At 36.4% G+C, this 23821-nt stretch overlaps 1 protein-coding gene across 2 annotated transcripts in view; it reads left to right on the forward strand.

Annotated features, from left to right (window-relative positions):
- Positions 1–23821, forward strand: part of C15H9orf84 (chromosome 15 C9orf84 homolog) — a 106569-nt gene that overhangs the window by 14455 nt on the left and 68293 nt on the right. The window contains exons 4-7 of one of the 2 annotated variants that reach the window (XM_025359850.1): positions 2832–3016; positions 20561–20714; positions 21229–21340; positions 22971–23124. In XM_025359850.1, coding sequence (XP_025215635.1) covers positions 2832–3016; positions 20561–20714; positions 21229–21340; positions 22971–23124 — 605 coding nt within the window. Of the gene's footprint in view, positions 1–2831; positions 3017–19875; positions 20257–20560; positions 20715–21228; positions 21341–22970; positions 23125–23821 lie in introns of those variants that run through there. The other variant, XM_025359851.1, reaches the window with a different exon arrangement.

Raw genomic sequence — 23821 nt, forward strand, 5'->3', positions numbered from 1 at the left:
TATCTCTCTCTCTCTCTCTTTTTTTTTTTTTTTTTTTTTTGAGACAGAGTTTCTCTCTGTCACCTAGGCTGGAGTGCAGTGGCGTGATCTCAGTTCACTACAACCTCCACCTCCCAGTGATTTAAGTGATTCTCCTGCCTCAGCCTCCCGAGGAGCTGAGATTACAGGCACCCACTACCACACCCAGCTAGTTTTTTTGTATTTTTAGTTGAGACGGAGTTTCACCATGTTGATCAGGATGGTCTCGAACTCCTGACCTCAGGTGATGCACCCACCTCAGCCTCTCAAAGTGCTGGGATTACAGGTGTGAGCCACTGTGCCCAGCCCATTCATAACATTTTTTTACCACCTGAAATTATGTCATATACTTATTTGTCTATCTTCCTGTTAGCAGATAAGCTCCATGAAAGAAAGAACTTTGTTTGGTTTAACACCCCATTCCCAGTATCTAGAATGGTGTTAGCACATTGCAGACACTCAATAAATAGTTTTGTTAAGTTTGCAAATAAATAAATAGGAGTAGATGAACTTACTCAAAAAGAATGATATAGAAGGAAAGCAAAGATAATCTAGAGTAGAAACCTGGGGAAGACCAATGTCTACAGGTTATGCAAAGGAGGAGGCACCAGTGAAAAGGGAATAAATATATTGGACAGGGAGGTAGATGAGGAGAGCTGGGAAACACTGATCTTCACAGATCTTTTATATCTACGGAAAGAAAATTTACTAGGTAGTCTCAAAACTGTAGTACGAATTATTGTTATACAGTGCTGACCCTGTCAGTAACATTTATTTTAAAAAGACAGCACCTATGTAAGCACTAAGTTAAGTATATAATGATCCACATAGGAACCAATGATCTTAATGAATAATACGGACATGGAAGAGTTAAAATATTTTTTCTTCTACCTTGTATTTTCTTAGAGTACAGGATAAATTCTAAAGCTTTCTCCGCCTGTGATTTTAAGATATGACACAATTGGTCTTTTCTCCAATTGGAGAGTTACATTGATTTTGGTTCTTTCAGTCTGTACAAGAGAATTATTAGGGCTGAAATATTCCAGGATATCAGGAAAAACGTATATTAGGATGTATAACTAAGTTGCCAATAATATATTTATCTATTGGAAGATCTCTTGTAATGCCAGCCATTCTAATGGTATGATACAGATAAACCTGTATCAATCAGGAAACAGGTAAGGGCAAGGTTAAAAGAGCCAAAAAGATGTCCTCAGGACTAGCAACAGTAGGAAGTTGAAACTGCCTTCACAAAAACTGTAACTGAGGAAATTATGACAGTGAAAGAGATCAGACCTAACTGATTCCATCCTGCCTGTAACTTTTAAGCTGTCCTTGTTCATTCCTGGGTGTAGGATGAACTAACCTTGGGAAGGAATTTAGTGTATGATTTGACTCTGAAACAAAATTGATAATAGCCCTTTCCTGAAAAGACCCACTTTTTGCCTGGGGGGCCAGGCTGCCTTTGTAGGACTAACAAATTCACTATGAGATTAGAAATTTTGGTTTAGGGGTCATGCGGCCTCTGGCTGCAAGAGTCTGACTGTCTCCAAATTGATCCTCAGGATAACATCACTATTGTAAAACCCAGGATCAGGGCTTGAGATATTTTGCAGACCCTGCAGTCTACAGTTCAGCTGATACCACCTAGCTGGTAATCTGGCTCAACCAGTTCTGCGATCCCACACAGGAGCAGAAGACCCCAAGAAAACCTCACTCACCCCCTATATTTCCATCTCCAACCTGACCAGTCAGCACTCTCCACTTCCCAAGCCCTTACCTGCCAAATTATCTTGAAAAACTCTGATCCACAAATGCTCAGGGAGACTGGTTTGAGTAATAATAAAACACTGATCTCCCACACAGCCGGCTCTGCGTCTCTATCCATTGTAATTCCTCTGTCTTGATAAATTGGCTTTGTCTAGGCAGCGGGCAAGGTGAACCCGCTGGGCAGTTACAAAGTTGTTACCACCCTAAGATTGAAGGAACAAGGTGCCTGGGCAGTTACCAACCTAGTAGGGACTACAGGAGCAGGGCTGTCTGACAGAAGATGTAAATTTTGGTGGAAGAGTGCAGCCAATTCCAAACTGTGGCCCAACAGAGAAGGATTTGGGAGGAATGATATTGCAGCCTGTCTCTCTCACCTTTGATCTTCTGCCAGTACTTTCCATGGCTGAACCCAACCAGAAGCCAGAGGACAAGGAAGCTTGGTTAGTTCATAGAGGTTAGCTTCCCAGGTTACGGAACAGAACATAAAAGGCTGGGTAATTTTATTGAGGAACAGACACTGAATATCCAGCACAAGGGTAGTTTGGCCATGTGTGGCAAAACCTAAAAATCTGTATACTTTTAACTTCATCATTTCTGTTTTTAAGAAATATATTTGAGATTATCAGTGCATATAGATGTTCTTTGCATTGTTGCTCATAATAGCAAACAATTATAATGAACTTAAATTTCCAACAATAGAGAATTGGTTGAATAAATTATGATTTGCTGATACCCTATTTATCCATTCAAATATTAGGTGAATGTATATAGATTGACATGTAAATGTGTTCATGCTTCATTTTTTTACAGAAAAGAACAGGTTATAGAATACTATTGTCATTAGTCCACTATTGTTTAAAGATTCTTTTAATTGAGAAATTTACACAATTTTTATATTCATCTTGAATGATGGGAATATAGATGTTTCTTCTCTGTGTCTGTTGGAATTCGATAATTTTTTCCACAGTGGACATATATTATTTACTAATAAAAGTGTTTTAAAACAGGACATACATAACATTAGTAATTTTATACTGTCACAGAAAAACAATTACAAGAATGGTGACCCAGATTAATTGTGAATTTGAGGAAGTTGTTCCAAGTTCAAATCCAGACTCCCAAATTGAAGTAGAGGAGGTCAGTTTATACACCCACATGGACTACAATGAAGTCTTTACCCCTGTCAGTTGTTTAGAAAAATATTCAGCACTTCAAAAACAGAACCAAGGTAAAACATTTATTTTATATTGTTGTGAGACATTTCTTACTGATATACACATATTCATTTAAGTGAGTTTTTTTGTTTGATTTGAATGAAAAATTTTTTATTAAAGATCCACCTGCATAACTCTAAGTTTTACCATATTAGGGCAGTACTTTCCTCATTCATATTAATCCTCTTTGTAAGTTGGGTTATTTTTGGAGTTTAAGTTGTCTGGGCCTCAAAACAACCTGCAGCGATTTGATCATAGTATGCCTTCAACATACTGCTATAATGATATTGGCATCTTTTACAGATCCCATGATATAGCAATCCAGTGTAATATTAAATTACTATATTATGAAGTGATTATTATATTTTAGTTTTTAAAACATAATAAATATTTTAATCTCATCCGATTTATGCAAAAACAAGATTCAAAGTGGAGATGGAATAGTTCCAGCATTAAGTTAGGAAATATACTCAGTTTTACAAACCTACTGTCAAAAATAATTAAAAGTAGGCCTGGCACAGTGGCTTACTATGCCTGTAATCCCAGCACTTCGGGAGGCCAAGGTGGGTAGATCACCTGAGGTCAAGAGTTTGAGACCAGCTTGGCCAAAATGGTGGAACCCTGTCTCTACTCAAAATACAAAAATTAGCCAGGCATGGTGGCAGCACCTGTAATCCCGCTACTCAGGAGGTTCAGGCAGGAGAATCACTTGAACCCAGGGGGTGGAAGTTACAGTGAGCCAAGATTGCGAGACTGCATCTCAAAAAAATAAAATAAAATAAAATAAAAGTATATTTTATTCAAACTTGATTCCAAATGTCTCATCTTACTAGAGGGTGTTGAATTCTTTCAACCATGTAAAAACTTGCTGAGGATTGCCTTTGTTGTATGTATAACAGCCTATTCTTTTTTTAAATTATAGAACTTAAGGTTCTATTATGTAATTATTACTGTCATTTAAGAAATGCTATAGCTTCAACATGAAAAATAATTTGATTTTTTTACTGTTATTTTTATGTAGATATATAAATTATGTATAAAAATTTCAGCAATGGCAAATAGCTGTGTGATGATATATATATAGAGAGAGAAATTCCTCTTATAGTTGGAAGAGATACAGAGATTAAGGACTAAAACTTGAGAGCATGATGTAATAGAAAGAGCCTGAATTTGGAGTCAGAAGACTTGAATTTTGAGTCCAAGTCTACTCTTAAAAAGTGGAACATCACTTGAGGCCAGGAGTTTGAGACCAGCCTGGGCAACATAGCAAGACCTTATCTCCACAAAAAGATTTTTAAAAATTAGCCAGATGTGGTGGCACTCCTGTAGTCCTAGCTACTTGTAAGGCTGAGGTGGGAAGAGTGCTTGAACCCAGGCATTCAAGGCTGTAGTAAGTCATGATCATGCCACTGCACTCCAGCTTGGGTAACAGAGTGAGACCCTGTCTGGAGAAAAAGAAAATTTTTATGATTTTAAGTTTTCTTCTCTAATTTATTTCTATTATTTATTCTTCTATTTTTAAATAATTTTGTGGGGATAAACTAATATATGTAAGTTTATGTGAGTATATTTAAAGAGATGGCTTGTAAAAACGAATGGGTTACACAAACATAGCTATTATAAATGTGGCAAACTAGAAGCTACTATTGGCTAGAATCAACTATTGACTGAGAGAAAATATGCTTGAATTTCCCAAATGCCATATCCTGTATTTCCTCAGGTGTCCTGTGTCACCAGACATCACTTTATAAATTTAGATTTTCAATTTTATTTATTTTCTTTGAATTATATCAATTACTGCCAGATTTGTAGATACTTTGGTCTTATTGTCTAAATCAAAAGCAACATAGTATATTTTTGGATTTGTAAATATGCTATGTCTTATAAGAATTATAAATAATTACTAAATTATAATTTCAAAACACATATCTTTAAAACATAAAACAGTTGCTGGTTTTCTTTTATGGTTGTTGGTTTATTGATATTTACTATTTTTTCTACAATGTTCGCATATTATTTGTTAATACATGAAACTGTTAAGCATCCCTCTAGATATCATGGGAACATACAAGCAAATATAAATGTAGCTTTTATTTTTATTTTAAAAAATAAAGTTAGGCCAGGCACAGTAGCTCATGCCTGTAATTCCAGCACTTTGGAAGACCAAGGCGGGTGGATCACCTGAGGTCAGGCATTGAAAACCAGCCTGGCCAACATGGTGAAACCCTGTCTGTACCAAAAATACAAAATTAGCTGAGCGTAGTGGCGGGTACCTGTAATCCCAGCTATTTGGGAGGCTGAGGCAGGTGAATCACTTGAACCTGGGAGGTGGAGGTTGCAGTGAGCCGAGCTCACACCATTGCCCTCCAGCCTGGGCAAGAAGAGTGAAACTCCATCTCAAAAAATAATAATAATAAGTAATAAAAATAAAATAAATAAAGTTGCATATGCATATAGTGTAGAGAGTCAAATAGTTTGTTAAAGTTTACAGTAAAAGCAGTAATCATACTTATGGTTTAAAATGGTGGCACAGAAGCAAGCTGGCTTCACTGCTCATACAGGAAACCAAAAATGAATATACAGTGCCAAGATTTTCACTAGCAACAACTCACATCTCAAATATGAGGATGAGACAGATCCTAGGGACACAGAGAAGTGAAAAAACTTCAAGCAGGTGGTAGGAGAATCCAACTTCCACATCCATGATGCCCCACCCTGCCCATTCTGCCTGACAACAACCACATGGAAAATCTTCCCCCAACTAATGGTTTCTATGCTGGAAAAAGTGAGAGTGGAATAGTCAACTAGCTTTCCCTCCATCTTGGATTCCCTGGCAGGAGACTTTTCTTTCTTTAACCCATGGAAAGCATCATGACTGCCTGAAAGGAGAGACAAAGAGGGGAGAAGGGGCTACCTTCCCCAGCCTTTCCAGGCAAAGGAGCCGATTCACAGCAGCTAATTTGTGCCACAGGTCCCTTGGGCTCGAACCTCTAGCCAGACTTCTGTCACTGTTGGGATAATGTTTTTCAGACTCTCCCATTTGGAGAAGACAGTGCCCTGACTATTCGCTAGAGGCAAGGCAAACCTGGGCTTAAGATACCACCTATAGCCAAGAAAAAGGCAATATTAGTGAAGATTTGCTAAGAAAATATATCCAATAAAAACCAAGACAAGTTGAACAGAGGAAGCTGGAATAAATAACCAATCCTTCAGTGCAAAGACATAGACATATATCCACAAGAAACAACACTGAACAGGGAAATGTGACCTTTGCAAAAAGACAAAGCAAAAATCCAGTGACTGACCCTAACGAGAAAGTCATTTGTGAGCTCTCTGACCAAAAATACAAAAGAGCAGTTTTAAGGAAATTCAGTGATCTCTAAAATAATACAGAAAAGCAATTCAGAAATTTGTTGGAGAAATTTAACAAAGAGAATTTTTTAAATTTTTAAAGTTAACTTTAAAAACTCAAACAAATTTTGGAACTGAGAAATACATTTGCTGAGCTGAACAACTCATTAGAGGCTCTCAACATCTGAATGGAACAACCAGAGGGAAGAATCAGTGATATCAAAGACCAGCTATTTGAAAATACAGTCAGAGGAGAAAAAAGAAAAAAGAAAGTGAAAGAACAAAGACTGCCTACAAGATACAGAAAATTACCTCAAAAACCAAATCTAAGTATTCTTGATATTCAAAAGGGAGCTGAGCAAAGGCAGGGGGTAGAAAGAAATAATACAAAATTTTCCAAAGCTTGAGAAAGATGTAAATCTCCAGTACGGGAAGGTCTGATAATACCCAAGAGATTCAACCCAAATAAGACTACCCCAAGGTATATAATAACCAAACCCTCAAAGGTCAAGGACAAAGAGAGAATCTCAAAAGCAGCAAGAGAAAAGAAGCAAATAACGTATAAAGGACCTCCAATTCTATGGTAACAGACTTTTCAATGAAAAACCATACAGACAGGAGGGAGTGGAACAACATATTCAAAGTGCTCAAAGAAAAAAAAGTCGTCCAAGAACATTGTATCTAGCAAAATTACCTTTTGAATATGAAGGAGAAATAGTCTTTCCCAAACAACTAAAGTTCAGAGAATTCACCCCCATCAGACCCATCATCTTACAGTAAATGCTAAAAGGGGTACTACAATCTGAAAGGGAAAAAAAAAAATTAACATACGAAAAGAAAACTTTTCTTTAGTTATTCACTGGTAAAATTAAGTACATGAATACTTAATTTTAAGAATTCTCTAGAATACTGAGAATACTCTGTTACAATAATTGTAGTGTGTAAGCACTCATAACTCTAGTATGAAGCCCAATCAAAAACAATAGCGATAGCAACCTGTTAAGAGATGTAATATTAAAATATGTAAATCCAGACAACTTAGTCAAAATGTAGCATTTTGTGTGTATGTGTGTTTGTCTTTGTTTCTATTCCTTTCTTTGTAATCTAAAATATTATCTCTTTAAAATAACTTTTTAAATCTATACAATGTTTTTTGTAACCCTCCTGGTAACCACAGCCCAAAAACCTACAATATATTCACTAAAAATAAAAAACACCAAATTAAAACATATTACCAGAGAAAATAACCACAAAAGAATACAGTAGGAAAGAAAGGAGTCTTAAAACAATCAGAAAATGGGCAACAACATGGCAGTAGTAAGTCTTTACTTAATAGTAACACTGAATGTAAATGGTCTCAATTTTCCAAATAAAAGGCTTAGAGTGGCTGAAGGAATTAAAAAAAACAAGACCAAACTATATGCTGCCTTCAAGAAACTCTCTTCACTTATAAAGTCACACATAGACTGAAAGCGAAGTGGTGAAAAATGATATTCCATGCAACTGGAAACCAAAAATAGCAGGAGTAGCTATACTTATATAAAATAGACTACAAATCTAAAACTGTAAAAAGAGACAAAGATGATCATGTTAAGCAAGAGGATATAACAATTATAAATATCTATGCACACAACACCAGAACTCCCAAGTGTATAAAGCAAACATTAATATATCTGAAAGGATAGACTGCAATATAATAATAGTAGTGGACTTTAACACCCCACTCTCAGTAATGGACGGATCATCCAGACAGAAAATCAACAAAGAGCATGAACTATACACTAGAATAGGCCTAACTAACATTTACAGAACATTTCACCCATATGATAGCTAACTTCATATCATGTATTTTGTGCTGCAGAGTACATATTCTTTTCATCAGCACATGGAATATTCTCCAGAATAAACCATATCTTATGCCACAAAATATATCTGAAAACATTTTAAAAATAGAAATAATATCAAGTATCTTTTCTGACCAAAATGAAATAAAACTAGAAATCAATAACAAGAGGAACTTTGGAAAATGCACAAACACGTGGAAATTATACAACATGCTCTTAAATGGCCAATGAAAAAGTTAAGAAGAAACTCTTAAAATTTCTTGAAACAAATAAATGAAAATGGAAATAAAACATACCAAAATCTATGGGATATGGCAAGAGCCCAATACCAAGAGGGAAGTTTATAGCAATAAATGCCTGTTTCAAAAAAGTAGAAAGACTTCAAATAAAATAACGTTGCACCTCAAGGCACTAGAAAAGAAAGAACAAACCAAACCCCAAACTGGTAGAAGGAAAGAAACAATAAAGATCAGAGCAGACATACATGATACTGAGACTAAAAAATAATACAGAAAATCAACAAAATGAAAAGTTGGTTTCTTGAAAAGATAAAACCTCTAGTTAGATTAAGTAGGAAGAGAGAAAACCCAAATAAATAAAATCAGAAATGAAAAAGGAGACATAATAACCAAGACTTCAGAAATACAAAGAATCATTAGCGAGTATTATGAACAACTATATGCCAACAAATTGGAAAACTTAGAAGAAATGGATACATTCCTGTACACATGCAACCTATCAAGATTGAATCATGGGCCAGGCATGGTGGCTTATGCCTGTGCCCTAGCACTCTGAGAGGCTGAGGTGGATGGATCACTTGAGGTCAGGAGTTCAAAACCAGCCTGGGCAACATGGTGAAACCTCATCTCTACAAAAAAATGTTAGCCAAGTGTGGTGGCATGTGCTTGTCCCAGCTACCTGAGAGACTGAGGTGGAGGATTAATTGCGCCTGAGAAGGTTAATGCTGCAGTGAGCTGTGATCATGCCACTGTACTCCAGCCTGGGTGACAGAGTGAGACCCTATGTCAAAAAAGGAAAAAAGTTTGAACTATGAAGAAATAGAAAACCTCAACAAACCAATGATGAGTAATAAGATTGAAGCCATAATAAAAAGTCTCTCATCAAAGAAAAGCCCAGGACTTGATGACTTCACTGCTAAATTCTACCAAACATTTAAAGAACTAATACTAATTCTACTTAAATGCTTCAAAACAATTGAAGACGAGGGAGTATTTCCAAACACATTCTACAAGGCCAGCATTACCCTGATACCAAAACCAGACAAAGACACAACAACAAAAAAGAAAACTACAGACTAATATCAACAATGAACATAGATACAAAAATCATCAACAAAATACTAGTAAACTGAATTTAACAACACATTAAAAAGATCATTCACCATGATAAAGTGAGATTCATCCTAGGGATGCAAGGATGGTTCAACATATGCAAATCATTAAATGTGACACATCACATTCAAAGAATCAAGAAGAGAAACCATATGATTATTTCAATAGGTGCTGAAAAAAGCATTTGATAAAATTCAACATCTCTTTATGATAAAAACCCTCATCAAAATAGGTATAGAAGGAACATACCTCAAAATAATAAAGGCCGTATATGATAGCTAACTTCATACTGAATGGGGAAAAATTGAAGGTCTTTCTTCTAAGGACTGAAATAAGACAAGGATGCCCATTTTCACCACTTTTATTCAACATAAAACGTGAAGTCCTGGCCCAAGCAATTGAGCAAGAGAAAGAAATAAAGGGCGTTCAAATTGGAAAGGAATAAATCAAATTAGCCTTGTTTGTAGATGACATGATGTTATAACTAGAAAAACCAAGGATTTATGCAATTTACCCATGTAACAAACCTGCACATGTACCCCTTGAACCTAAAATAATATTTAGAAAGAAAAATTTAAAAAACCCAAAGACTCCACCAAAAAAACTGAGGTGATAAATGAATTCAGTAAAGTTGCAGAACACAAAATCAACATACGGCTGGATGCAGTGGCTCACGTCTCTAATCCCAGCACTTTGGGAGACCAAAGTGGGTGGATCACCTGAGATCAGGGGTTTGAGACCAGCCTGACATGGTGAAACCCCGACTCTACTAAAAATACAAAAATTAGCTGGGTGTGGCTGTGTGCACCTGCAATCCCAGCTACTCAGGAGTCTGAAGGAGGAGAATCACTTGAACCCTGGAGGCGGAGGTTGTAGTGAGTCGAGATTGCACCACTGTACTCCAGCCTGGGTGACAGTGAGACTCCATCTCAAAAAAAAAAAAAAAAAATTAACATACAAAAACCAGTAGATTTATATACACCAACAGTGAGCAATCTAAAAAAGAAATCAGGAAATCAATGCCATTTACAATAGTTACAAAAAATATAAAATACCTAGGAATCATTTTAACCAAAGAAGTGAAAGATCTATACAAGACAAACTATAAAACTCTGATGAAAGAAATTGAGGAGGACACAAAAAAGGAAAGATATAATATTTCATACTCATGAATTGAAAGAATATTACTAAATTAATGTTGCCAAAATAACAATACTATCCAAAGCAATTTACAGATTCAATGCAATCCCTATCAAAATACCAAAGAAGTGAAAGGCCTGTACAAGAAAAACTATAAAGCTCTGATGAAAGATATTGAGGAGGACACACAAAAAAGGAAAGATAAATATTTCATACTCATGGATTGAAAGAATTAATATTGCTACAATAGCAATATTATCCAAAGCAATTTAGATCCAATGCAATCCCTATCAAAATACCAAAGACATTCTCCACAGAAATAGAAAAATAAAACCCTAAAATTTAAATGGAACCACGAAAGACCTCAAATAGCCAAAGCAATCCTGAGCAAAAAGAAGAAAGCTGGAAGCATCACAATACCTGATTTCAAAATATACTCCAAAGCCTTATTAACCAAAACAGCATGGTTCTGGCATAAAAACAAACATATAAACCAATGGAAAAGGATAGAGAACCCTGATATAAATCCACTCATTTACAGCTAACTCATCTTTGACAAAGGCACCAAGAACATACAATTAGGAGAAGATAGTCTTCAATAAATAGTGCCAGGAAAACTAGATGACTATATGCAGAAGAATGAAACTAGATCCCTATCTTTCACAATAAACAAAAATCAAATAAAAATGGATCAAAGACTTAAATCTAAAACCTGAAACTATGAAACTACTAGAAGAAAACACTGGGGAAGTGCTCCAGGACATTGGTCTGGGCTAAGATTTTTTGTATAGGATCTCAAAAGCAGAGGCCACCAAAGCAAAAATAGATGAATAGGTTTACATAAAGATAAAAAGCTTCTGCACAACAAAAGAAACAATCATAAAGTGAAGAGGCAACCCACAGAATGGGAGAAAATATTTGCAAACTATCCATCTGACAACAGATTAATAACCACAATATACAAGGAGCTCAAACAACTGAATAGCAAAAAGCAAATAATCCAATTAAAAATGGGCAAAAGATATGAACAGACACTTCTCAAAAGAAGAAATGGCCAACAGATATATGAAAAAATGCTCAACATCACTAATCATCAGGGAAATGCAAATCAAAACCACAATGAGCTGACCAGGCGCGGTAGCTCATGTCTGTAATCCCAGCACTTTGGGAGGCCAAGCTGGATGGTTCACCTGAAGTCAGGCGTTTGAGACCAATCTGGCCAACATGGCAAAACCTCGTCTCTACTAAAAATACAAAAATTAGCCAGGTGTGGTGGTGGCCACCTGTAATCCCAGCTACTCTGGAGGCTGAGGCAGGAGAATTGCTTGAACCCAGGAGGTGGAGGTTGCAGTGAGCCAAGATTGCGCCACTGCACTCCAGCCTGGGCAACAGGAGCGAAACTCCATCTCAAAAAAACCCGAAAACAAAAAAAACGCAATGAAATATCACCCCAGTTAAAATGGCTTGTATCAAAAAGGTAATAACAGATGCCAGCAAGGATGTGGAGAAAGGGGAACTCTTGTACAGCATTTGTGGAAATGTAAATTAGAAAAGCCACTATGGAGAACAGTATGGAGACTTCTCAGCTAAATCAAAAATAGAACTACCACATGATCCAGCAATTCCACTTCTGGAAAAGAAAGGAAATTATATCAAAAAGACATCTGCACTCCCATATTTATTGCAGCTCTATTCACAATAGCCAAGATATGTAATCAACCTAAGTGCCCGGTAGTGGATGAATAAACAAAATGTGGTATATCTACACAATGGAATATTATTCAGCCACAAAAAAGAATGAAATTCTGTCATTTCAGCAACATGGATGGAACTGGGGTCCTTTATGTTAAGTGAAATAACCCAAGCACAGAAAGACAAATATTGTATGTTCTCACTCATGTGGAAGCTAAAAAAGTGAATCTCATGAAGTTAGAGAGTAGAATGGTGATTACCAGAGGCAGGGAAGGGTAGCAAGGAAGGGGGATAAGGGGAGAAAAAGAACATAATGTATTTATTTATTTATTTATTTATATATTTATTTATTTATTTATTTATTTTTTGAGACAGAGTCTCGCTCTGTCCCCCAGGCTAGAGTACAGTGGCGCGATCTTGGCTCACTGCAAGCTCAGCCTCCCGGATTCGCGCCATTCTCCTGCCTCAGCCTCCCGAGTAGCTGGGACTACAGGCGCCTGCCACTATGCCCGGCTAATTTTTTGTATTTTTAGTAGAGACAAGGTTTTACTGTGTTAGGCAGGATGGTCTCGACCTCCTGATCTCGTGATCCGTCCGCCTTGACCTCCCAAAGTACTGGTATTACAGGCATGAGCCACCGTGCCTGGCTTCATAATGTATTTATTACCACTGAACTGTACGCTTAAAAATAGTAAAGATGGGCTGGGCGTGGTGGCTCACGCCTGTAATCCCAGCACTTTGGGAGGCCGAGGCAGGCAGATAATGAGACCAGCCTGGCCAACACGGTGAACCTCTACTCAACATGGCCACCTCTACTAAAAATACAAAAGTTAGTCATGTGTGGTGGCGTGTGCCTATAATCCCAGCTACTCAGGAGGCTGAGGCAGGAGAGCCTGGGAGGCGGAGGTTGCAGTGAGCCGAGACTGCATCACTGCACTCCAGCCTGGATGACAGAGTGAGACTCTGTCTCAAAAAAAAAGTAAAGATAGTAAATTTTAATAGGCGTATTTTACCTCAAAATATAAAAATACGAAAAGAAAGGTGGAAAGAACTTGGGTCCCTGAAAATATTGTCAAGCTTGTTTTGTTTTTGTTTTTGTTTTTGTTTTTGAGTCAGAGTCTTGCCCTGTCGCCCAGGCTGGAGTGCAATGGCGCGATCTCTGCTCACTGCAACCTCTGCCTCTGGGGTTCAAGTGATTCTTGTGCCTCAGCCTCCTGAGTAGCTGGAATTACAGGTGCATGCCACCACACCCAGCTAATTTTTGTATGTTTAGTAGAGACAGGTTTTCCCCGTGTTGACCAGGCTGGTCACGAGCTCCTGGGCCCAAGTGATCCTTTCACCTTGGCCTCCCAAAGTACTGGGATTACAGGCCTAAGCCACTGTGCCCAGCCAATACCCAGAGTTTTAATCTTTGGTATAATTCTTTGTTATATTCAGCCAAAGGTAATATTTGTATGCTTTTTAGTGTGTTTTTTACTTAGATTTTATAAACACTTTTCTGTGTCATTTTATATTTTCCACACCATCAGTTAAAATGGTTATATAACACTTTTTTTTTTTTTTTGAGATGGAGTCTTGCTCTGTTGCCCAGGCTGGAGTGCAATGGCATGATCTCAGCTCACTGCAACCTCTGCCTCCCAGGTTCAAGCGATTCTCTCGCCTCAGCCTCTCAAGTAGCTAGGATTATAAGCATGCGCCACCACATTCAGCAAATTTTTGTATTTTTAATAGAGACAGGGTTTCACCATTTTGGCCTGGCTGGTCTCAAACTCCTGACCTTAGGTGATTTGCCTACCTCGGCCTCCCAAAGTGCTGGGATTACAGGCGTGAGCCACCACACATGGCCAACACTTTTCTTAAAAGCAGTAATTTCCTGACTTCATCAACCACCCCTTATTTTTTCAATCTCTAGAGGCAACCACTTTCAACTCTTTGAAACAGTTTTAAAAGAAACTATATTCCTTTTGTCATTTATTTATCTGTATGACATGCTTATACTGCTATTTCCTGATGTTTTTAGTTTTAGACCTTATATATTGACCTCTCACCATGAAACTAAAGACGTCGTTGTCCTCATTCTTTTACACTGTCACTACCACGTCCCCCCACACTTCCTATGGTCTACCCTCCCAATGTAGTTATAACTTTGGTTATATCAGTATTCTATATTTATAGACTTGTGAGTCTTTAAATACTATTTGTAGCTGAAAATAGTATTGTGTTATTCAGTAATTTCTTTCTTGTACAATAGTCCCACCTTATCCACAGGCAATACATTGCAAAATACCCAGTGGATGCATGAAATCACTGATAGTACCAAACCCTATACAATATATACAATGTTTTTTCTTATACATACATACTAGTGATAAATTTTAATTTGAAAATTAAGCCCAGTAAGAGGTTAACAGCAATAAATAGCTAACAATAAAATTGGAGAATTTAGTAAAACAAAGGTTATTTGAACACAAGCACTGCAATACAGGGACAATCGTTCTGATAACTGAGACAGCTACTAAGTGACAAATGAATAGGTGGCATATCAGTGTGGAAACAGTGCACAAAAGGATCATTCACATTTCGGTGGGACTGAGCAGGATAGCACTGTATTTCATCATGCCACTCACAACACTGTGCAATTTAAGGTATAAATCGTCTATTTCTGGAATTTTCCATTCAATATAGTATTTTTGGACTGCAGTTGACTAGAGGTAACTAAAACCTTAGATAAGAGGAGATTACTGTACTCTGTGAAGTTAATGCTGGTTTTCTGGTTTTTTGTTTTGTTTTGTTTTCTATGTATTTGGTACATAGAACTTGATCCTGAAACTCTCCCCTGTTTGTCTAAATCTCTTCTTAATACATTGAAGCATCAAGTGTACCAATAATTTTATCTTTGGGGATTTTAGTTCTAGAACAAGTCATTATCATCATCATCCCTGACAATTCTGTTCACTTCTTTCTTGTATTGGGCCTCCTGTTTCTTCAACCTTGTAGCTGCCAGTTTAGTCAGTTTATTCCCTCTTTTTAGTAGAGTACTTCTACTCATGGCCTCCTGAGAATAGGAATGTAGGTAGTAAAATTTTTTTTAAACTTCCATATCCAAAAAGTCTTAAATCTATCCTCACATTTAATTGATAGTTTGACTAGTTATAGATTCCAGATTATATTTTTTTCTCAGAATTTCAAAGGCATTGTTCCATTCGATTCTAGCTTCCAGTATTGCTGTTGAGAAGCCCAGTGCCATTCTGATTCCTAAATATGTTTTACAAGATCTTTTCATCCTGAAAATTTGAATGATATTTTTCTTCCAGTGTTGTGAAATTTCACAATGGTGTGTGCTTTGTGGGTCTATTGTTATATATTAGGCTTGATACATGGTGTATCCTTCCATGTAGATACTTATGCACTTCAGTTTTAAGACATTTTCTAGAATTATTTCTTTGATGATTATTTTCTCTTGTTCTCTCTTCCTGAATCTTCTATTGTTCATTTATTGAGGTCTTTAATGTCTTTCAATAAAGTTAAAAATTTTTCTTCATAAAGATTTTATATATAATTTATTTTTATATATTTTTTATTTTCTTCAGAAATGTGTTACATATCTAAGATTTATCCATAAGTACTCTATTTTAGCTGCCGTTACTATTTATATTTCTAAATTAAAGTTTCTGTTTATTGCTTGTATATAAGAAAAGGCAGTTGATTTTTATAGTGTTATCATATTTAGCTACCTCTTAAACTCTCATAGTATTTCCAATTACTAATTCTAATATATATAATCATATTATATGTAAATGATGGCTATTTCTTCCTTTGCAATATTTACATCTTTTTTTTTTTTTGGTCTGACTATGCTGACTAAAACCTCTAGAACTTTGTTCAGTAGAAGCCATGATGTTTGCTATCTTATTTCTGATGGTAAAGAAAATGCTTCTAACATTTCATGTGTATGTCATTTTCAACGGTGAAACGTTAGAAGCATTTCCTTTAGTGGGTTGAGGAAGATTCCTCCTGTTCCTAGTTTGATAACAGCTTTTAATCGTGAATGAGGATTGAATTTTATGTTTTTCTACCTAGGTTAAGATATCTACATCTTAAATATAAAGAATGTCCCTTTAGTAAAAACTCATAATTCTGTAAGTCAAAGATAAATTGTTTTGCTATTGTGATCATACTATGTATGCATGATATTATTTTTAAATATTAACATGATCTTGGGAATATTTTATTTTATGCTTGAGTTTTCTGCAAAAGTATGTCTTTTTCTTTTTTTTTTTTTTTTTTTTTTTTTTTTTTGAGACGGAGTCTCGCTCTGTAGCCCAGGCTGGAGTGCAGTGGCCGGATCTCAGCTCACTGCAAGCTCCGCCTCCCGGGTTCACGCCATTCTCCGGCCTCAGCCTCCCGAGTAGCTGGGACTACAGGCGCCCGCCACCTCGCCCGGCTAGTTTTTTGTATTTCTTAGTAGAGACGGGGTTTCACCGTGTTAGCCAGGATGGTCTCGATCTCCTGACCTCGTGATCCGCCCGTCTCGGCCTCCCAAAGTGCTGGGATTACAGGCTTGAGCCACCGCGCCCGACCTTTCTTTTTCTTTTTAATTGAGACAGGGTCTTACTGTTTCTCAGGCTGGAGTATAGTGGTACAATCACCTCTCACTGCAGCCTTGAAACCCCCGGGCTCAAGTGATCCTCCTGTCTTAGCCTCCTAAATAGCTGAGACCATAGCTGTGCCACCTGCCTGACTAATTTCTAATTTTTTTGTAGAGACAGAATCTCCCTATGTTGCCCAGGCTGGTCTTAAACTTCTAGGCTCAAGCAATCCTCCCACCTCAGCCTTCCAAAGTGCTGGGATTATAGGTGTGAGCCACCGTGCTAGACAAAAGCATGGCTTTTAATGACTGCAGTTTTTAATCTTATGTATGTATCACACATTTCCAAATTTGAGACCACTAATGTTTTTAATTGCAAATATATATATATAAATAAGTATTCTTATTTCTAATTATTTCCTTGGCATGAATTCCTAGAAATTGAACTATTTAGTATAAGTGCTTTTTCAGCTGTATGTCCACTAGTATGGTATGAGAATGCCCTGTTTATGCCAGCATTATCATCATTGAATATATTACTGCTGATGTTGTGGTAATACATTTAAACCAATGTGATGGGCAAAAAAATTATATTTTTACTTGCATCTTTAAAATTACTGGTGATCTCTGTTGTTGACAAGCTGGGCATAAAAAAGTAAATTAATAGAATTACTGGTCTTTATTGGCCATCTGCATCTTTTTATTTCGTGAAATGATTTTCTCTTTTGTCTATATTTTGACATGTATTTTATCTTTATATGTAAAGGTATTAACTCCAAATGTGTTTAACTTGAACCTAATCAATTCTGCCAATTGTTTTCTTTTATGGTTTCTTTCATTCCTTTTATACTTAGAAAATTCTTTCTTAATTAGATAAATACTTATTTGTAATTTCTTGAAGGTACATGGGGTTGGTTAGTTGGTTTGTTTGTTTTTTTGTTTGTTTTGAGATGGAGTCTTGCTCTGTGGCCCAGGCTGGAGTTCAGTGGTGTGATCTTGGCTCACTGCAACCTCTGCCTCCCAGGCTCAAGTGATTCTCCTGCCTCAGCCGCCCGAGTAGCTGGGATTACAGGCCCCCACCACCAAGACCAGCTAATTTTTTGTATTTTTAGTAGAGGGGGGTTTCACCATGTAGGCCAGGCTTGTTTCGAACTCCTGACCTCCAGTGATCTGCCCACCTCAGCCTCCCAAAGTGCTGGGATTACAGGCATGAGCCACCAGGCCCAGCCGAAGGTATAAATTTTATTTTAGATTTTGATGTATGTTTAAAAGTAGGAATAAAAAATCTTTTTCCAAGTGTTTTGACTATTGCCCCAATATCATTTATGAAATAGTCCTTTCTTTCCCACTGATTAGAAATGCTACTCACATTATATATTAAATCCTTAACCACATTAGAATTCATTCTGGATTTTCTATTATGATCTCTTTTGCCTATTATTGTGTCAGTGTCATATAATTTTAACTATTTAATGTATAATTATAATATATATTAATAAACTCCTATTTTATTATTTTTTTCTACTCTCATAACTATGTTCTTCCAGATTTACTTTGTAATCACTTTTCCAAGTTCTAAAACCGACCTCTTGAAATGGTAATGGGATCCTTTAAAATTTTACCCACGGTCTTTCTAGCTAGGAAAGTGTTTTATCTTGCTTTTTTTTCAAATTTTTAAAAAAAGATCTTCAATAAAGTTTTATCATTTCCTGCATACATTTTCTGAATTTTTTATGTTTAGTCCTTGATAGTTCACAAATTGGTGTTTTTATGTTTTTTCTATTAATTTTTATGATGAAGTTTTTACATATTAACAAAAAATTAATTGTATAATTTTTATCAGATTACTTAGTGAACTCTTTTGTTTTCATTTCATTATCTTGAATTTTCTAGGGAGACAAAAGTGTCCTTTGTAAAGAATAAACCTCTCTTCTTTCATATTAGTAGACCTTTTTCTGTTTCTTTTCATAGTTAACTAGCCAAAAATTTGTTTCCTGGTGACAATTTAATATTCCTCTACAATAGAAGAAAACAGTCTCCTTATATCTGTATAGTACATATATTAGCTGTAGTAAAATAAGAACTCCAGGGCATGCTGTATGACTCGAAGAAGGTAAGGAAGTGGCACTCTTGCTATAAACAATCTTGGTAGAATTACAAAGAATATTGGTTGTGGTGTGATGCTGCCCTCAAGTGGTTTCATTAAAAACAGGTGGATGGAAAACAAGACCACATAACTGACTTCAGATGTCAGCTATTTAGTTCCAGAAATACCAGAATGAGGCTCCTAGATAGGGAAGATGGCTGGAGGATCTGTTTAGGAGCAGAAGGTGGATATAAGATATAAACTAATGCTGTTTGGGTTTTTACTATTAATGTGATTTCATTAATACTTACAGAATGGATTATACCAGTAAACCATATTTAACTGTCTCAGATAAGACCTCCTTAGACATGGAATTGATTGACTAACTTCCTTTGGTGTGTCATAAGAAGCTTTTGGCCATGAGATTATTGGGAACTTAAGTTCAGATAAATAATATCTCTTAGGAGGCTAGTTCATACCACAAGGTCTCTTAAGACATATCAAGTTAGCACCAAGCAAAGGGATGTTCCGTTGCTGCCTGTATACCAATTATGTAGTTGACCGTGGGAGACATTACTACCTGAAAACTACATACTATTATTTTCTCATGCCATTCAGCATCACTTAACCGAAAAGTCAATACCCAGAACAAGAAACCATTGCTCTCCCTTCAGGATGGCTTTCTTTTTTGGAAGCTTGGCTTTTTGAGTAGTTATCTGAGCTTATATTTTTCTTTTTCTCTTTCTACTCAAAAACTTATTGAAGAATTGGGGGCAAGTTTTATGTTCCTTCGTGTGACTTAGAAACTGTTAAAACTGTTAGACAACTAGCCAAGATTCTAAAGAAACCCATACATGGCAGGGTGGAGACCAAGAGGAGAAATGTATTCCAGAAATTAACTGTTAGCAGTAGTGTTTCTTAATACATAAGCTGTATCATACTCCTTGAGTAGATTCTTTGCTATATAACTTTCACTGTAAATAATTTTATAGCAACCATGTATGAATAACTTGAGAATAATAGAATCAGTCTAATTTGTAGGCACTGTAGACCATCTCCATTCCCTACATGTCAGAGACTCTGGGGGATGAATTGGAGATATTAAGAGGTAAAATGATGCAGAGAAGACCAAGGTCAGCAGAAGTCAAATACTTTTATTTCTTTAAAATTTTGCTTAGGCTACTCCTGGCTATTTTGAAGTGTAAGTCCATAAGATACTTTCCTCCACTGATTAATCTTTATTGATGAAGTATTAGCCGTTACAGCTCTTTTGGGATATTTGGCTACTCAGTGTCCTAGATAATATTAAAATTTATTGTACTTTTGCCTTTGTTCCAGTACTATGCTACATGCTGTATATGCACAGTAAAATGAAGAACTAAAGAGTTTAAAATGTGATTGAGAAACCCAACTGTATCTAATGACTGATTATATTAACTATCTAGATCCCTTTGGATAACTTTTAGTTTTTTTCTTATTCCTTTATGTTTCTTGTTTCTTTTCAGATTTATTTATTGATGATAAAGGAATACTTTTTGTAAGTAATAGAAAACACCTACCAACTTTGCATACTCTCTTGAGTAGACTAAAACTATTTTTGGTAAAGGATCCTCTTTTAGATTTCAAAGGACAGATCTTCACAGAAGTTAATTTTTCCAGGTACTTACTTAATTGACCAATGCTGTAAATATTTTTAAGAGGTGAAAAGGTTTTTGTATGATCACAAGCTTAGATGTTATCAATACTGTTTTATTTTGTTTTGTTTTGTTTTTAGACGGAGTCTTGCTCTGTCGCCCAGGCTGGAATACAATGGCGCAATCTCGGCTCACTGCAACCTCCGTCTCCCGGGCTCAAGCGATTCTCCTGCCTCAGCCTCCCAAGTAGCTGAGACTACAGGCATACGCCGCTGCGCCCAGCTAATTTTTGTATTTTTAGTAGAGACGGGGTTTCACCATGTTGGCCAGGCTGGTCTTGAACTCCTGACCTCAGGTGATCTACCTGCCTCAACCTCCCAAAGTGCTGGGATTACAGGCCTGAGCCACTACACCCAGCCAATAATTCTTATCATTGTTTTACCTCAACTTTAATTTTAGTGATTATGTGTTTTGGTTGGCTACATTTAGTGTGTGACTTGCTTTTAGTAAACACTAATTAATGTATTTTTTTTTTTAAGGGAATGTTTCTCTCTTCAAGAAACTTTGGAAGCTTTTGTGAAAGAAGATTTTTGTATGGATAAAGTGAACTTTTGTCAGGAGAAACTAGAAGATACAATACGTTTAAATGAGGTTGTAATACTGGCTTTCAATGACATGTTAGTAAAAGTAGTGAGGAACATTTTTGTAAAATTTTTGTAATATACATTGTCTACAATTGTCAGATTAAAAATATTTCATAATTGAATGAACATGTATCAATTAAGAAGTCAAATTTCCTTCTAAATAGTGGTTCTCAGCCTTGGCTGTATGTTGGAATTACCTGAATAGTTTAAAAAAATATTGAAGCCTGAGTTCTACACAGACATATTCTGATTAATTGGTCTGGTGTGCAGGCCAGTCATAGGGAACTTTAAAATTTCTTCCAATAATTCTAATCAATATGCCTGGTACAGGAAATTAAGTAGTCATGTCTAGTTTAAAAAATTGACACTGGAACTAGAAATATTGATTTGTGAGTTATACACAAAAAATAGTACTTGAGCTAATGAGAATATTGTGAAGTAAGAATATAGATGGTCCAAAACTGAATTTTAGTTTTCTGCCAGTGTTTAACAAGGATGATAGCATTTTTTGCATATTAAAGGCCAAACTTCTTAAAGATGCATTTAGTTTCAATAGCACACAAAATGGTTATAATATCAGTATGTAAAGAATTCTAGCTGTTGAGAGTGCAATAACTTTTTGCAGTTGGACAAGCTCAGAAATCTAGGCCCATATTGATTAGATGCATTCACAAAGCTACTTTAAAAACCATTTTTTTGGCCGGGTGTGGTGGCTCACACCTGTGATCCCAGCACTTTGAGAGGCCGAGGCGGGTGGATCACGAGGTCAGGAGATCGAGACCATCCTGGCTAACATGGTGAAACCCCGTCTCTACTAAAAATACAAAAAATTAGCCAGGCGTGGTGGTGGGTGCCTGTAGTCCCAGCTACTCGGGAGGCTGAGGCAGGAGAATGACGTGAACCCGGGAGGCGGAGCTTGCAGTGAGCCAAGATCACGCCACTGCACTCCAGCCTGGGCAACACGGTGAGACTCCATCTCAAAACAAACAAACAAACAAAAAACATTTTTTTAAGGACAACTTAAAATGTTTTATATTTGGGGATTTTAATGGACTTAAAGCACTTAAGGGGTTTCCTTACAATAAAAATTTTAACATGATGGTAAAAATGTTAATTCACCAATAGGCCCCATTCCTCTAGTACCTCTTGCCTGCCATGTTAACCCTGAGAGTTGTGGACTTAATCTCTTTTGTTGAGGAGTCAAGTTCTGTTGGAATGAAAGAGAAACACTCCATGGAGCACAGTAAAGATCTATTCCATTCCATGATCTCCTTTCACTTCTCCCCATTTATTATCTCTTATCTACTGCAGTGACTGTTTTTAATTTAAAATGTTTACAATTTGCTATTAGCCAAAAAGAAGCTATTTCTGCATCTAGGGATATTGTACATCACTAACGTAATGAGTGACCATAAAATACAATACTCAGAGAGAACATTGCTTATAATAGAACGTCTTTTTAGCTGCTACATTTCCCTTTTTTTTTTTTTAGAGTATATATAGATTTAACAATTTTGAATGTGGATTCAGTTTAAAATTCAGTACATCATTTAAGCAAACTTTGTCCACTTATGATTTCAAAAATATTTATTTGGAAAGCCTCCCTAAAAACTTTTTTAAACTATATGTTTTTTCAGCCATCAAGTTTTCTTATTGAGTATGAATTCTTAATACCTCCAAGCCTCAAACCAGAAGTTGATATTCCATCACTCTCAGAACTGAAGGAGTTATTAAACCTAGTGCCAGAAATAATAAACTATGTAGATGAAAGTGAAAAGCTTTTCGAAAGAGGTGAGAATTAATTTTAAAATGTATTACTTGTAAAAACTACTTAAGAATGTTTGTTACATAGGTTCTTGTTTATTAAAATTTTTCTGAACCTCCAAATTTTGTAAAAATGTTCTGCAAGTTATATGTTGAAATCTCAGTATTACTTTTGATGAGATTATTTTCTCACTGTCATTTTCTTGTTGTTGTTGTTGTTGTTGAGACAGAATTTCGCTTTTGTTGCCCAGGCCAGAGTGCAATGGCAAGATCTTGGCTCACCACAACCTCCACCTCCTGGGTTCAAGCGATTCTCCCGCCTCCACCTCCCAAGTAGCTGGGATTACAGGCATGCACCACCAGCTAATTTTGTATTTTTAGTAGAGACGGGGTTTTACCATGTTGATCAGGCTGGTCTTGAACTCCTGACCTCAGGTGATCTGCCCACCTCGGCCTCCCAAAGTGCTGAGATTGTAGGCATGAGCCACCACGCCCAGCTGTCATTCTCTTTATATGACTTCCAGGTTTGAAACTTCTCTGAAATTTAACCATTTCAAGATAATTATACAAATAAAACTAAAACACCTATGACTATACACATTTTTTAAAGAGTTGTTTTCTTATAAACAATAAAACATTATTAACTTCTATACTGACAATAGTTAACTATGGAGAGGCTCACAATAAAGAGCTCAGAGTAAGGATTCGTGGAGTTGGTGACTAG

Source organism: Theropithecus gelada, chromosome 15 (assembly GCF_003255815.1).
Source record: "Theropithecus gelada isolate Dixy chromosome 15, Tgel_1.0, whole genome shotgun sequence".
NCBI lineage: Eukaryota > Metazoa > Chordata > Mammalia > Primates > Cercopithecidae > Theropithecus > Theropithecus gelada.